This window comes from Anarrhichthys ocellatus, unplaced genomic scaffold (genome assembly GCF_004355925.1).
Source record: "Anarrhichthys ocellatus isolate YVR2014 unplaced genomic scaffold, GSC_Weel_1.0 scaffold10, whole genome shotgun sequence".
Lineage (NCBI taxonomy): Eukaryota > Metazoa > Chordata > Actinopteri > Perciformes > Anarhichadidae > Anarrhichthys > Anarrhichthys ocellatus.
The window spans coordinates 960,300-974,358 of record NW_022280040.1 but is presented as its reverse complement, the minus strand read 5'-3'; the positions used below and the strand labels follow the sequence as shown (position 1 = coordinate 974,358).

Sequence of the window (14,059 nt, the reverse complement as noted above, 5' to 3'; positions counted from 1 at the left end):
GCTTCAGCTTGAGGTCACGAACAGATGGCCGGACATTCTCCTTCAGGATTTTTTGGTAGACAGCAGAATTCATGGTTCCATTTACCACAGCAAGTCTTCCAGGTCCTGAAGCAGCAAAACAGCCCCAGACCATCACACTATCACCACCATATTTTACTGTTGGTATGATGTTCCTTTTCTGAAATGCCGTGTTACTTTTACGCCAGATGTAATGGGACATACACCTTCCAAAAAGTTTAACTTTTGTCTCGTCAGTCCACAGAGTATTTTCCCAAACATCTTTGGGATCATCAAGATGTTTTCTGGCAAAACTGAGACGAGCCTTTATGTTCTTTTTGCTCAGCAGTGGTTTTCGTCTTGGAACTCTGCCATGCAGGCCATTTTTGCCCAGTCTCTTTCTTATGGTGGAGTCATGAACACTGACCTTAATTGAGGCAAGTGAGGCCTGCAGTTCTTTGGATGTTGTTCTGGGGTCTTTTGTGACCTCTTGGATGAGTCGTCGCTGCGCTCTTGGGGTAATTTTGGTCGGCCGGCCACTCCTGGGAAGGTTCACCACTGTTCCATGTTTTTGCCATTTGTGGATAATGGCTCTCACTGTGGTTTGCTGGAGTCCCAAAGCTTTAGAAATGGCTTTGTAATCTTTTCCAGACTGATAGATCTCAATTACTTTTTCTCATTTGTTCCTGAATTTCTTTGGATCGCAGCATGATGTCTAGCTTTTGAGGATCTTTTGGTCTACCTCACTTTGTCAGGCAGGACCTATTTAAGTGATTTCTTGATTGAGAACAGGTGTGGCAGTAATCAGGCCTGGGTGTGGCTAGAGAAATTGAACTCGGCTTTCCAAAGATGTGATAAACCAGTTAATTTATGTTTTAACAGGGGGGGGGGCAATCACTTTTTCACACGGGGCCATGTAGGTTTGGATTTTTTTTCCCCCTTAATAATAAAAACCTTCATTTAAAAACTGCATTTTGTGTTTACTTGTGTTATCTTTGTCTAATATTTAAATTTGTTTGATCTGAAACATTTAAGTGTGACAAACATTCAAAAAAATAAGAAATCAGGAAGGGGGCAAACACTTTTTCACACAACTGTACATATGGATGTTTTCACACTTCTGGATAAAAATACAGTAATTGAAGGATGTCAAACCAAATTTCAAGGGCTCTTACATAAACAAAATTCAAAGTATGACAGGCCAAAGTTGCAATTTGTTTTTTTTTTTTGTTTTTTTTTTGGTTTCAAATAAAGGTTTGAACAAAATGTAAACAGAAAACTCTGATTTGACATGGAACGGCGCAGATATGTTTGCTAACGCCACCCTTTGTGTGCTCCCAAGCCACTGCTCCTTAGAATTAGATTCATTCCTAGTGTGGACTGTGTGCATAGCCCAAACTGACTTCCATGTCACTCTCTCCCACAGGTTTTGGTGGTGGGCCAGGATTTGGTGGGGTGGGGACTGGGGGGTCTTCTTTTGCCTTCTCCACCAGTAAGCCCACAGGAGGCAGTCTGAGTGCAGGTACATACATATTGTTCATACCCCCTTCACACCCACCCCCCAAAAACTTAGTACAGTCCTGAGTAGTCTTGTGTTTGCACGTGTTCCTCTGAGCATATTTCATTGGAAGCGGTTGGACGAGCTTCCTGTATCAAGCTACTCAGAGCAATGTACAGATACAGTATAATACGTTTCTCTGGTTTCCTCTCTGCTGTAAGTAGGCATTGCCGACAGCATGCTCCTTTAGATAGTGTGGTAAGCCTTTTACACAAGTTTGCTGGCAGTTTGGCCAACAGGTTTTGGGATGCGGGGTGTCACACCACGTGGACAAAATCTGTTCACAACTTGAATCTGTGTATCATATGGACATCCTTTATTTTGATCCTATATTTGCTTGATTGCTTAAGTTTTCTCTAACATTTCTTATGTTTTCTTTTCTTTGTCCTGCGTCCCCTGTCTCCTGCTTTTCTAGGTTTTGGTAGCAGCAGCAGCTCGGGCTTTAACTTCAGTAACCCTGGCCTCAACCCCTCGGCCGGCCTGACCTTTGGCGTTTCTAACCAAGCTGCTACAGGCTTTGGCGCAGCACCCCTCCTCCAGCTCAAGAAGCCCCCTGCTGGGAATAAAAGGGGCAAGAGATAGAACCAAAAACCCAAACCCTGTGACTGACCGGCTGACTAACGGGTTTGTGGCGGGTAAGGCCTGGTCTCCCAAAAGCATATAAGGGTTTTATCAATCACCATCCAACGACAACACAACGAACTTAAATCTGACTGTATTACTTTGGTCTAATCAATACTCGGCCACTCTGAATACATGTAGACCGTGGAGTGTATGGAAAGATTCAAATGGTGTTTGCATCATTTTAAACCTGAATTTGTGTCGACTCTATAATCTGTAGCGCTGCAATGCTTTTGGGAAAGCCAGCCATGGACAGAGCTGGGGTCAATTACAAATGGTTCAGTTTTCTGTGAGGACTTGCTTTTGTCTGAATATTGTACAAGACTGATGTGTTTTTGTGCTTTGAGGTGGACAGTGCAGTTGCTGTCGATCGCATAACTGCACTTGAACGCCTCTCAAATGATGACTCGGCCTCAGCCTCGTCCAGGGAAGGAGGAGATGGCGTGAAGGGAAAGAAGTTCAGTTGGTTTGGAACAGTGTAGTCGCTGCCTAAGGTGTCAAGCGGGACTGTTATCTGATCCCAGATTTTTTTAGGCACAGGAGTGTCCAGGGTGGGCTTTTGGGGAAGCACAGTTTTATTTTTGTATCAACTGGAGAAAGAGAAGATATATGGGAGGGGTAAAAGGGCACCTGCACCTTGGGATAGTCCATTAGCTAGTCCACGTAACCGGTGTTGTTTTGCTGAAGTCCATCCTTCCATCATTGTTTAATAGTTACTTTGAATCTGAAAGGGATTTTACGAGCAGATTCTAGCTACGCAAACTTCTACATGTGCTAGAATGAATGTGCACTCGTCGGTGTATATGACCTGGCAGTGATCGTGTGAATGTGCATGTGTGCCTATTGCACAAGTATGAATTTGTCTCTCTGGTCTGTTATCATTGCTGACTTCTTCTGAGTGTCGGGGGGTGGTTGAGATATTCAGCTCTTTTTTAAATTGTCCATTTCTGTTTCAGTTACCAAATACTGGTAGTTGTACTATTGTTTTCTAATCACAATCTGTGTAAACTTGTATTTTCAAGAAGCTGTTTAATAATAAAATCTTCAATAGGATGTTTTGCCTGTTTATGGCAACACTTCAATAAAAGTGCGTGTTGACACAGAATGGTGTCTGTCATGTGTTCGTCAGGATGTGCGTCGCCTGGTGAAGGACAGTTTGGACTTCACCATGGTTGCACCAGTTTTTACCACTTTTATGTCAACATTGCCACAGCCTGTATCCCTTACACCTTCCTTGGCAAAGTGTAGTGCCTGTGTAAAATGGCAGACAAGTGTTGATAGTTGTGCTGAATAAAACAGGACCACTTATATATATTATATTAGAATTTACTAAGCCATGCAGATTGTCAGGTTTACCAGTTGTGGGCCCATTCTCTGAGTTAATGGAGAATTGTCCTCTATTTCATCCTTTTATCTAACAACATAAGTCCAAGCTTTCCTTCTCCATGACACATTATTCGTGTTAAGTGTTTTTTTCAAGCAGTCCATTTGTCTTAAGTGGTAAAATGTTTTTTTTTTATTGTTTGAAAGAATAATGTTAAAATAATTCAGTATTGTCATTCATTATATGTCAAACAGGGTTTAAAAGGGAACAGTCCTATTTTCCCTAACACAAGGGGGCGATATTGCGCTTCACGCGGCATTACAGCTACCCTAAAGAAAACACGAGAAGAAGACTGTTGCTATGCGACGACGGTGTAAGTGAGACATTTTAGCCGTCTGCATTTTTCACACATTCATTATTCAACAATCCAGGTAACGTTAAAGTTTTTACAGTTCATTCAAAATGTCTTTTGACTATATGCCAACGTTTGCCAACTGTAGGACCGTTAAGTATGTAGATATAGCCTTAGTATTTATTTTAATCGAGCAAATGAGACCTACAATAATAGCGCTGTATTGGGCTTTCATAACAATAAAACAGAAAGTAGAAATCTTTATTTCTACCACTTCTCTGCTCTTGAGCTTAGTGAACTAACGTTAACTTCCGGTTAGCTGTTATACGGTCAACTTAACGGTAACTAACACGGAGTCCTTTGTTTAAGCAACTTTTAACTTACTGTAAAATGCTACAACTTCCGGGTGGATTCAGAGACATAACGCTGATATGATGTTCGGCCTTTTACTTTCTTGCTGAAGGCTTCTTCTCATTCAACTAACGTTAACGCTACCGAATTAAATTTTGCCGTATGAACGGCGTCGTCTCCTGGCTCCTTTTGTATCATACAGGTGTGAATGCATCACGCTGTTCTGTATATTAAAATGAGGAATTGCATACCTGCAGATTTTCAAGCTTGTATCTCTTTGTAAAAGCTTTCATGGGTCTTTACCTCCATATTCCTCTCAAACTTATTGAAACGGCACCATTATATCCGAAGAACCACTATTACATTTTTATGTTAATAGTGTGGTTATTATCACTGCCTAAAGTTTTAAGTACCTAGCGAGCTGCCACTGCTAATTGGACTATATTGCAATGTTTTATAGTGCAGCCATGCCTCTTCCGGACACAATGTTCTGTGCCCAGCAAATCAACATCCCTCCCCAGCTGCCAGACATCCTCAAAGACTTCACCAAGGCAGCCATCCGCACACAGCCCAAGGACCTGCTGCCGTGGTCTGCAGCGTAAGATTTAATGTGTGTCAGTGGTGGTTTGGTAGAGGGTTAGGGATACATGTGATTTATTTCCATCTTGATATCTTAAACAGCACCATAAACAGTGTCTCCAGGCAGCATCACAGGCCCCCTTTTCACCTGTGCTGCTCTCATCTTTGCATTTATTGGCTGTAATTGAATCCCAGGGGCTTCCATGTCACTGCAGCGGTTAAACTATCTGACTTTCTCCAACTAACAACAAAAAAACAGAAGTACTAAATGGAGTTTATATATAAAACGTCTGTGTTTTTGTTTTTTTTCTACCCCTAAGGACAGTCCTATCATCTGTTATTTTATTCACCAATGTAGCTTGGCAGTGTTTACAGCAAAAGACAGTGAAATGAGAGCCATATGGTGAAACAAAAACAAATCAAATGTCTCCTGGTTACAAGATGTTTGTATGCTATCAAAGCAACACCAGGCTCTGTCTCTTCTTCGAGATAATCAAAGTCAAGCTGCCTCGAAATTCACTGCAAAACTATTATTTAGAATTATTTAAAGTGTGAGGTAAAATAAGCCAGTTTTCCCTTTAGCACAATAGGAATAAAACTGAAACGCATGATTTTTTTAAAAACTGATAATCCTCATTCTAATGCCAATTTATGCATCTTTTGACATAGTCTGCTTTTATCACTTTAGTTGATTGGCATGGTTAGGAACCAGGGGAGATGAGTGACAAGCAGGGTAAAGCTAAGCATATGTTTATTAATATATATATATGTGTGTGTGTGTGTGTGTGTGTGTGTGTGTGTGTGTGTCCTCTCAGATACTTCAATGCGCTGTCTAAAGGACAGCGTCTGCCTGTGAAGGATAGGCTGGAGACGAATGCCTCACATAAGACAGACACTGGGCTGAGTCCTGGTCTACTCAAGACTCTCCACAAACAGGTGCCTCCTCTACAGCAGGACCACACCTTAAATAAATGATCACATAATCTTCATATTGTCGCTGTTGGAAGAAAAACAATGTATTTTCCAGTTTGTTCTACTGCTTTGAAGCTGAATGTCCTGTTGAGGTTACATTTTTACTTCTTTTATTTTTTGGTGCATCTGCATAGTGATGCTGTTTTCCCCATGTGAATCATTACAGTTTAATGTTATTGTGAACCTATTTCTCCTCACCTGGGGCATCTACTGGGATCTTAAGTGTGGTGGGTTCATTAAAAGAACTTAATAGTTAATATTTCCTACAACACTTAAGCATTAGTCTTTACCTTGTCAGGCCTTGTCTTTATGGCAGCAATATTAGTATAACAGAGTTATTAAAACTGTTTAATTTACAGTTTGAAAAAAGAAACGTCTGCTAACTTTATGGCCACAAATCTACCACGAATACAAAATTGTATTGTCTGTGGACATTATAGTAACACAGCAGTAATGAACTCCTCATCTGCCCTTATATCCTTGCTGTGTCCTAATTACATGAAAGTCACCATCAGTAAAGGCAACCCTGCTGACAGACAAAGGCTGTCTGATTCCCCGTTCAATAATGCAGTTTATTTCAACAAATAATGCTGAATAATAACTCGTGATTCATCTGGTAGACTAGATAACCTCCTTTATTTTCTCCTCATCTAACCACCACCACCTGCCACTCCCTCCACCCAATCCTAGCTGTCCCCGTGTGAGACATGCAGCAAGGAGGACCTGCAGAAGAAATGGAAGGGTCTGTGTCTACCCGTGGATCAGCTGGAAGACCTGCTGTTGCTGGGCAGTTTTGACTCAGACATCGACTGGATGGAGTTTTTCGCGCTGTGCTGCGGTGCCCTGGGAGGGGTAAGATGTTATATAAGGCCAGATATAAATGCTAACACCACTTTATACCACTCCCTTTGAGCATTAAAACCTACTGTGAGGCCAAGCACAGCTGGAGACCCTGAAAGAGTCTTTTTTTTTTTTTTGGTTCATCTCACAGTCCAGTCTTCTAGTGTTTAGACTAGATCCAGAAATCTGTGATCCAGACTTCAAGGCCCATCAAGGTCCCCAGACTCCACAGATAAATCATTCTCTGACTACTTGAATCTTCACAATGCTTTTAAGTAAATGATTTTGTTTCAAAGTAGCAGATGGAGCAGAGACAGATTAAAGAGAATTCTTTCACACACGGAGAACTTTGCAGCTCAGCACTAACAACACAATGTGCTCAGTGTCAGTAGTCTTGGAAAGGATGCTGCTGTGTATGAGAATGTTGAACACTTTAACCACATGAGGGCAGCCATGTTCTACATGTTTTTTTTTTTGGAAACCGTCCATGAGTTAGTGTGTGTGTGTGTACGCATATAAGTTAAGTGTATTTTTGCAGTGTGTGCTTGTGATGCTCAAACGGGAGGTGATCGTCCTTGAATGCTGAGGGTGTGTCTTCGTAGCTTTCTGCCTATTGTCTGCTTCTCTTGTGTTTCTGCAAAAACTTTCTCAGACCCTCTTGAGTTCCCTTACTTTTGCCTGTGAGATCCTGACGGAGGATGAGGAGGGCGGTGCTGCGAGGATCCCGTTCGACACCTTTGTCAAACTCTACACCTACCTGGCTCACCTGGACGAGGACATGTCACAGGACCACATTGATAAGTTCCTGAGCAGCCTGCAGGCACAAGTGTAGGTGCTGTGTGGGTGTGTTGGTGTGCATGACCGTTATCCTCACCTTCATAGCTGTCAATATGCTTAGAGAAAGGAAGCCTACCTCACTACATCGACATGCAATAAGCACATTTGTCTCATTTGAATCAGTTCTCCTTGGATTCAGCTCCAGTCAAATCTCATGCTGTCTATGAAGATGGTCAGTCATGAGATAGATACAAGTAATAACTTGTAAGTTATGCTGCCAATATGTTTTCTGCAGTGATTACTTTGGACTTGCACAACATTTCGGCCTGTACGTGTCGGTAGGCTAAGACACACAGAGCTAAGCCAGATCGCTTGGACTCAGATGACGCTGTGAGATTGTAATATTCACTCTTGTGAAAATCCTTGTGCTGCTGAGTAGAGCTGTTGCACTGATAGACTGGTTTCTCTGCCCGACAGCAACAAGCAGAGCGGCATGATTCAGGTTTCCAACTTCTCCATCAGCAGGAAGTGAGGGAAGAAGAGACGGAAAGCAATGGACGGACAGGAAGGAAGTGATAGAAACAACAAAACAACAGTGTTCTATTAATAAACGGGCAAGCTAATGCTCCTTCAAGCACAGCTGTTGTTTCATTGCCTAGGAATTGGCCCCATTAGTTGTTAGCGTCAGACACAGTGGATTATTGTTCGTCATTGTCCAACAGAAAAAAGCTGCTATTTTGAGTCAGGTTGAAATCCTTTAATGAGCAGCAAGAGAGGCACAAAGCTGGAAATATAATGATAACATATACTATGAGCTTTTAAATTGCAAAGTATATTAGACAGAAATATCCATTGTGGATTACACCTGGGATTCGAACCATGCAGGTAACGAATTAAAGTTGGAGCTTTACCAGTTGAGCTAAGACGAATACAAGCTTTTATTTGGAAAATGTGATATTAGAGAAACTTATTCATTGTAGATTCACAGTGACTTATGACTGTTATGGCTTTTCTAAACATACTTCACTTTGACTTTTCTCGACATATAGACTATGATTTTCTTCGACATACTAAACTATGAATTTTTCATGATTTTCTTTTAACATACTTTACTATGACTTTTTTCGACATGCTATACTATGACTTTTTATGATTTTTCTAACAAGTACTCTTTATGAACTTTTTAAGGAAATATAATAATACGAGCTTTTAAATTGCAAAGTAGGATATTAGACAGAAATATCCAATGTGGATCACACCTGGGATTTGAACCCATGCAGGTTAAGAATCGAACCAGGAGTTGAGCCTGACGCTCCACCAGTTGAGCTATCGCAGCACTCCTAACCTCATCTTTGATGACAATCTATACCATGACTTTTTTATGACTTTTCTAACAATTACTCTTTATGAACGTTTTTGAAATATAACACTTTGAGCTTTTTAATTTGAAACCAGGATATTAGAGAAACATAGTCATTGTAGATAACACCTGGGATTCGAACCGATGCAGGTTAAGAATCAGTTATTTTCACAACATTATATATATCATGACTTCTTCATGACTTTTTAAAATGTACTTTATGATACATTTTTTTCGACATGCAATTGTATGACACATACTACACTCTGAATTTTGTATGACTTTGTAAACATACTTTAATGTCACTTTTTTTTTTACATGACTTTTTTGACTTACTAAACTCTGAATTCTTATGACTTTTTTCGACATATGATGACTTTATTATGACTTTTTCAAAAGTCATAAAAAAGTCATATAGCTGTGACTTTTTTGACATTTATATGGCTTACTATACTATGCCTTTTTTATTATACTTTAATGAATACAATACTATGACATTTTAGGACTTTTTATGGCATACTATACTATGACTTATTGATGACACTTTTCATGACCAAGCAGCACAGCTCCACAACTGTATGCTCCATTGTTTTAACTTGAATTATGATGTCATTACAAAGATGTCTGTTGCTTATCAATCTCTGCTCCGGGGTGGACCTTGTTGCACAACCCTTATTCTTTCCTCAAGTGTTGCTCATAACAGCACATCTCCAGAGACACGATGAATGTAGCAGAGCAGTGTGAAAGAGCCAGAAGAAGAGAGAGAGGACACGGAGGCTCCACGTTAGCGTTCCTCTCGTTAGCTCTTGTATAACAGGTTTCAGGGTAAGAATGAGGGAAAACATGATTCATGCTGTATTCTGAAGTTGCAGAACACAGATATTTCATCACTCAGTTCTACCACTGTATTCACAACAGCTGTACTCACTTTTGTTGACACCATTTACTAGGCAATTGGGTTGTATTATTCGGATTGTACTGTTCAAATATATTTCCTAGATGTCTAACAACATGCTTTGTTTTAGTGAGCTCCAATGCGGGATGATAAAACCTCTGGACTTCAGCCATTGGGAGGATATGGACTCAACTCCTACTTATCTTTCAAACTTCACCAGAGAAACATCAAGAGCTGATTAAGGACGATGAAAGACAGAAATGATCAACCATTATGTTTAACATTGAAAGCTGAACCGAATCCTAAAAGATCTTTTGGTGAGTGCGGGATGCAGCAAGTCGGTGGGACCAAAAAAGAGATTCAGCTGGAAAGGCCTGCCCCTACACTGGATCTGATGTAACTAATATGCTGAAGAAACATGGATATTATGCCACTGACATCACCCGTAACTCATCAAGGGATGTTTTAGTGCGTGGATATGGGGTTTACAACTCACTATTATCTTATAGCTGGGGTGGGATGAACCAGCTGAAACCTCCAGTGCTGCCTATTACAGTACAGGCACTTGTCAATCAAGCAAACGACCCCAAAGCATTTTTCTCTTTAAGCCCAATTATCTTCTTAATGGAACCATGATCTCACAATCCCCACTGTGACACACATTGGCAGATATAAAATAAATGAGTGAGACCTGAAATCCTTGTGAAAAAATACACAATCACTTTGTACTTCAAGAGAGAAGTTGGAGGAGTTTTCCACTGATTTCTACACATTCTGGGATTTCAGTATCATTAGAGGGCTGACATTTTAAGACACCTCTGAATTGGCGTAATTTCTCGGCCTCACAATTACAATAATGTTACGCGTGTGTGTGTGTGTGTGTGTGTGTGTATTAAGGGTCTTATTTGCTTAACAGTATAGATTTGATTCTATATCATGTTTTTTGTGTATTTATTAGTAATACTGATTTCCCTATAGGGTCTAACAGCATTTGTGGAATATGCTAACAATACATAAAGTTAATTTGTCAAGGCTGTGTTCAGGAGTTGTTCTTACACACATGAACACACTTCACAATAATAATCTAATTAAGGGTCATTTGTGGCTGATTAAAATGAGTTAATGACCTCTTGTGGACTATTACATTTCTTCAACTGGAAGCAAACCTTTCTCTCTCCTTGATTAATGTAAGTGTTGTCCTATAGCTTATGAATAGACCGCATTGATTGCCCTGGCGTCATCTGATTAACAATATGAAGTGTTTCTAATCAAGCTATTGATAATCACTACATTAGGCCTTTGCTATGAAGTGGAAACATTTTCAGGCAAATCCTAGATACAAGCAGCCCCGTTAAAACCTTGTTCTAAAAACACTCAACACATTTTTAGGCACACGTTCACTTTATCATCCCACGCCTACACAAACCTAAACAGTTCAGTGCTTGTGTCAAGAGCAGACTCATAGGAGATCTTTGTATGGTACTCCTGCTTCAGGTATGCCATAGAAGAGACCATGGTGTGTTGGGGTGTTTTGGCTGCTTGTGGTCTTTAGGGGTGTAAATAAACGACTGAATGGGGGAAGGACAGCAGGAGCTTGCGTAAACCCACCCGACCAGGACCACGGTAATTTGCTCATTAGGTGCAGGCGGGACGCAGGCATTTCTGAGCTATACTAAGAAAGACGATGGTAGAGAATCGTATTTATGATCAACTTTGAATAAAGAGGCTTTCACAGAACTAGTTTTCTCAGTGAAAAGACACATTTTGCTGCTAAGTATGTGGACATCCATTCTGTGCTGATGATCAAAGACATATTTAACACAACCACTCTGTCGACATTCTGATAAGTGAGCCTGTCCCACAGTGCCTCAATGTCCGAGCAACCTGTGCGTGTGAGCTTCTCACTGGTCGACCCAGGGGCAGATTTAAAGTGGCTGTTAGAGTTGGGTCCTGATGACTTCCCAAATGGCAACATGTATTTTATCAAATAGCATGCAACAAAGAGACATACAAGACATCACCAGTCATACAAAATACTCCATCCTGTTTTTACAGAGACATTGAATCCATCACAAAAATGCTCTTATGTTTTGGGTTGAATATTAAACCTAACAGCTTTGGAGTACCGAGCTCTTGCTGAGTATAGTCGTTTAAAAAAGCCTTGAATATATAACGGATCAGGAGCCCAGTATAGACCAGTACATGACAGACACACACACACACACACACATTTACAGAAGGGTTCTAGTGATTATTTGTCTTCTGCGCCCACGTTGAGCTAATGCAATTGACTCTGCAAGTGATGGTGTTGCTTTTTTCAGCATGTCTAAGTCTCACATGTGCACATAATAGAAGGTGATGCATGTACATCAATGTGAACGCAACAAAACTAGCCATACTACAGAACTCTACGATAACACTATATGTTGCTGTGCAGCAGCAAGTATGGGACATTGTAGGCTACATGGGACAAATGAGATCTGGGATCATGTCTCCATATCAGCAGGCATCATCTGCCCCCATGAAGTGTACTCGAATAAACCACAAATGTCCCGTCAGCTGTGTCGCTGCCACTGGCCTCGGACCTAAAATGAACCTGTGAAAGATCTAATGCAGCTCAATCACCAGCCTTCTTAAGTAATTCATCATTTCCTTTCATTTTGCCAGAGATAAATGCCCCACTTAGAGTGTCAGATAAACACTGTGAGCACTAGTGTTTTCATAGTCATAATATGTCTTAACATCATACAAAGCAATACAAAAACTAAAATTGATTCGACAGGGAATAATATTGAGTAATATAAAAAGGAAACATGACTTGTAATGTGGTTAACAGTCTATTTGCAATGTTTTCAATTCCATTTTGCAATATTGAGGCATCTAGATTTCTGTTGATTTTCTGCAATTTAATTGACTCTAGTTATTCCGTTGTATCTTGTTAAACGCTAGTTTATCACCGAGCAATATTATCCAATTTCCTTTTTACTGGCAGCGTATTTTTGCCTTTATTGCGACTTTGCTCGACTGCTCATTTCACAGAGTGGCCCTGGAAGACACAGCTTTGATGCAGAATACACTATCAATAAATCAATGAAATATGAGTGACTGAAATCTTTCATTTTCACTCCAATAAAATGTGATTTTTAATTATATATTTTACATTAAATTCTTAAAATCTGAACATTTTTATGTCAAAATGTTTCTTTGAGTATTTAAATATATTTTATTCAAAGTATTTATATGTTTACTAGGTTGTAACGGTGGGTTGTTGTTATTTAGGAGATGTGGATTCAACTATATCTACAGTATATGTTGTGGTTTACCTGAGTTGTATTCTGTTATAGGAGAGGGTATAACACATTTTGTCTCCCCATTTTACATCAACAAGTATAGACTAAGTATAAGGAAATATTTCAGGTGAAACAGGTGAAAAGAAAAGAACTGTTTTCCAATGCAAATGCAAATAATGATGCGGGCATACTGATGATACCGGCCTCAGAATAACACACTTGACTATACAAGATTTAGTGTGTTACAAGCCAGCTTCAACACATCAAAAATGGTGTTAACAACCTTCACACTAACCCTTACTTCACCAAAATCATTTTACCTCACTAACATGTCAACCGAAGATGGAAAGCACTATTTCATCCCTCCTCTGGTGATTGTGTCTGTGGCTTGACCAGACGGTAAAACATTTCACAGATATATATATCTCTGGAAGTGCTAACACTGACTGTCACCCACAACAGCAGGCGACTGATACCATAGAGATGGAAGAGCCACAGGAGAGCCGAGCTCTCAGCAGGGGGTAGATGAAGGTATAATAATAATGGGTACACACAGGGACTGTTATGCACTCGGCTTTTCCACAGCAGGTGGTGTCAGCAAATTGATGTTATTAATTACTGATAGAAAAGGGAACATTCTCTGTAAATCAGTCTGTTGCCTGTAAGCAGAATATTTAGGAACTGCATACTTCACAAAAAAAACTGCAACACATTCTCGATGTAGATGGACACACGCCATCCAGTGACAGCAATTTATGATAATCTCTTTCTTTGGTGGTGACAACAACCAGATATATAAAAGCTACCTTGTGTAACATCAAAAGAGCATGTGGTCAAACAGAGGTGGCATACTAATGACTTTTCTAGTTCCCTATTTTTGGGGTTACTATTAGCCTAAATAATTTTGTAGTATAGGATCTGGTCGTGTTTTTTTCTAAAAAGATTATAAAAGATCTCTGTTGAGCCCCCACGATCGCTTATATTTTTGCCCACTAGATGAAAGATGAATTTTCCATGAGATGTAACTAGTTATGTACACAAGCCAAACTCTCTCCATAGTTCAGTGCCAAGTAATGAAGCCCGATCTATGTCTATTATTTTAACTGGCCAGCGGCCAAGACAATGAGAGAGAGAGAGAGAGAG

At 40.1% G+C, this 14,059-nt stretch overlaps 1 protein-coding gene across 3 annotated transcripts; it reads left to right on the top strand.

The window, feature by feature from the left end:
• Window positions 1-1,052: 1,052 nt before the first annotated feature.
• Window positions 1,053-10,657, top strand: ropn1l (rhophilin associated tail protein 1-like). 3 transcript variants are annotated; one of them, XM_031850342.1, is made up of 7 exons: window positions 1,053-1,519; window positions 1,971-3,931; window positions 4,664-4,801; window positions 5,598-5,718; window positions 6,445-6,606; window positions 7,247-7,422; window positions 9,757-10,657. In XM_031850342.1, exons 3-7 carry the CDS (start codon window positions 4,671-4,673, stop codon window positions 9,866-9,868), a joined length of 702 nt encoding a protein of 233 aa, XP_031706202.1. In that variant the 5' UTR covers window positions 1,053-1,519; window positions 1,971-3,931; window positions 4,664-4,670; the 3' UTR covers window positions 9,869-10,657. The 3 variants fall into 3 exon arrangements, 2 of the variants coding, with proteins under 2 accessions (XP_031706202.1, XP_031706201.1); XR_004212845.1 differs by having other exon boundaries at window positions 1,971-4,801; window positions 7,247-9,556; window positions 9,757-9,818; XM_031850341.1 differs by having other exon boundaries at window positions 1,971-4,801.
• The last annotated feature ends 3,402 nt before the right edge of the window (window positions 10,658-14,059 follow it).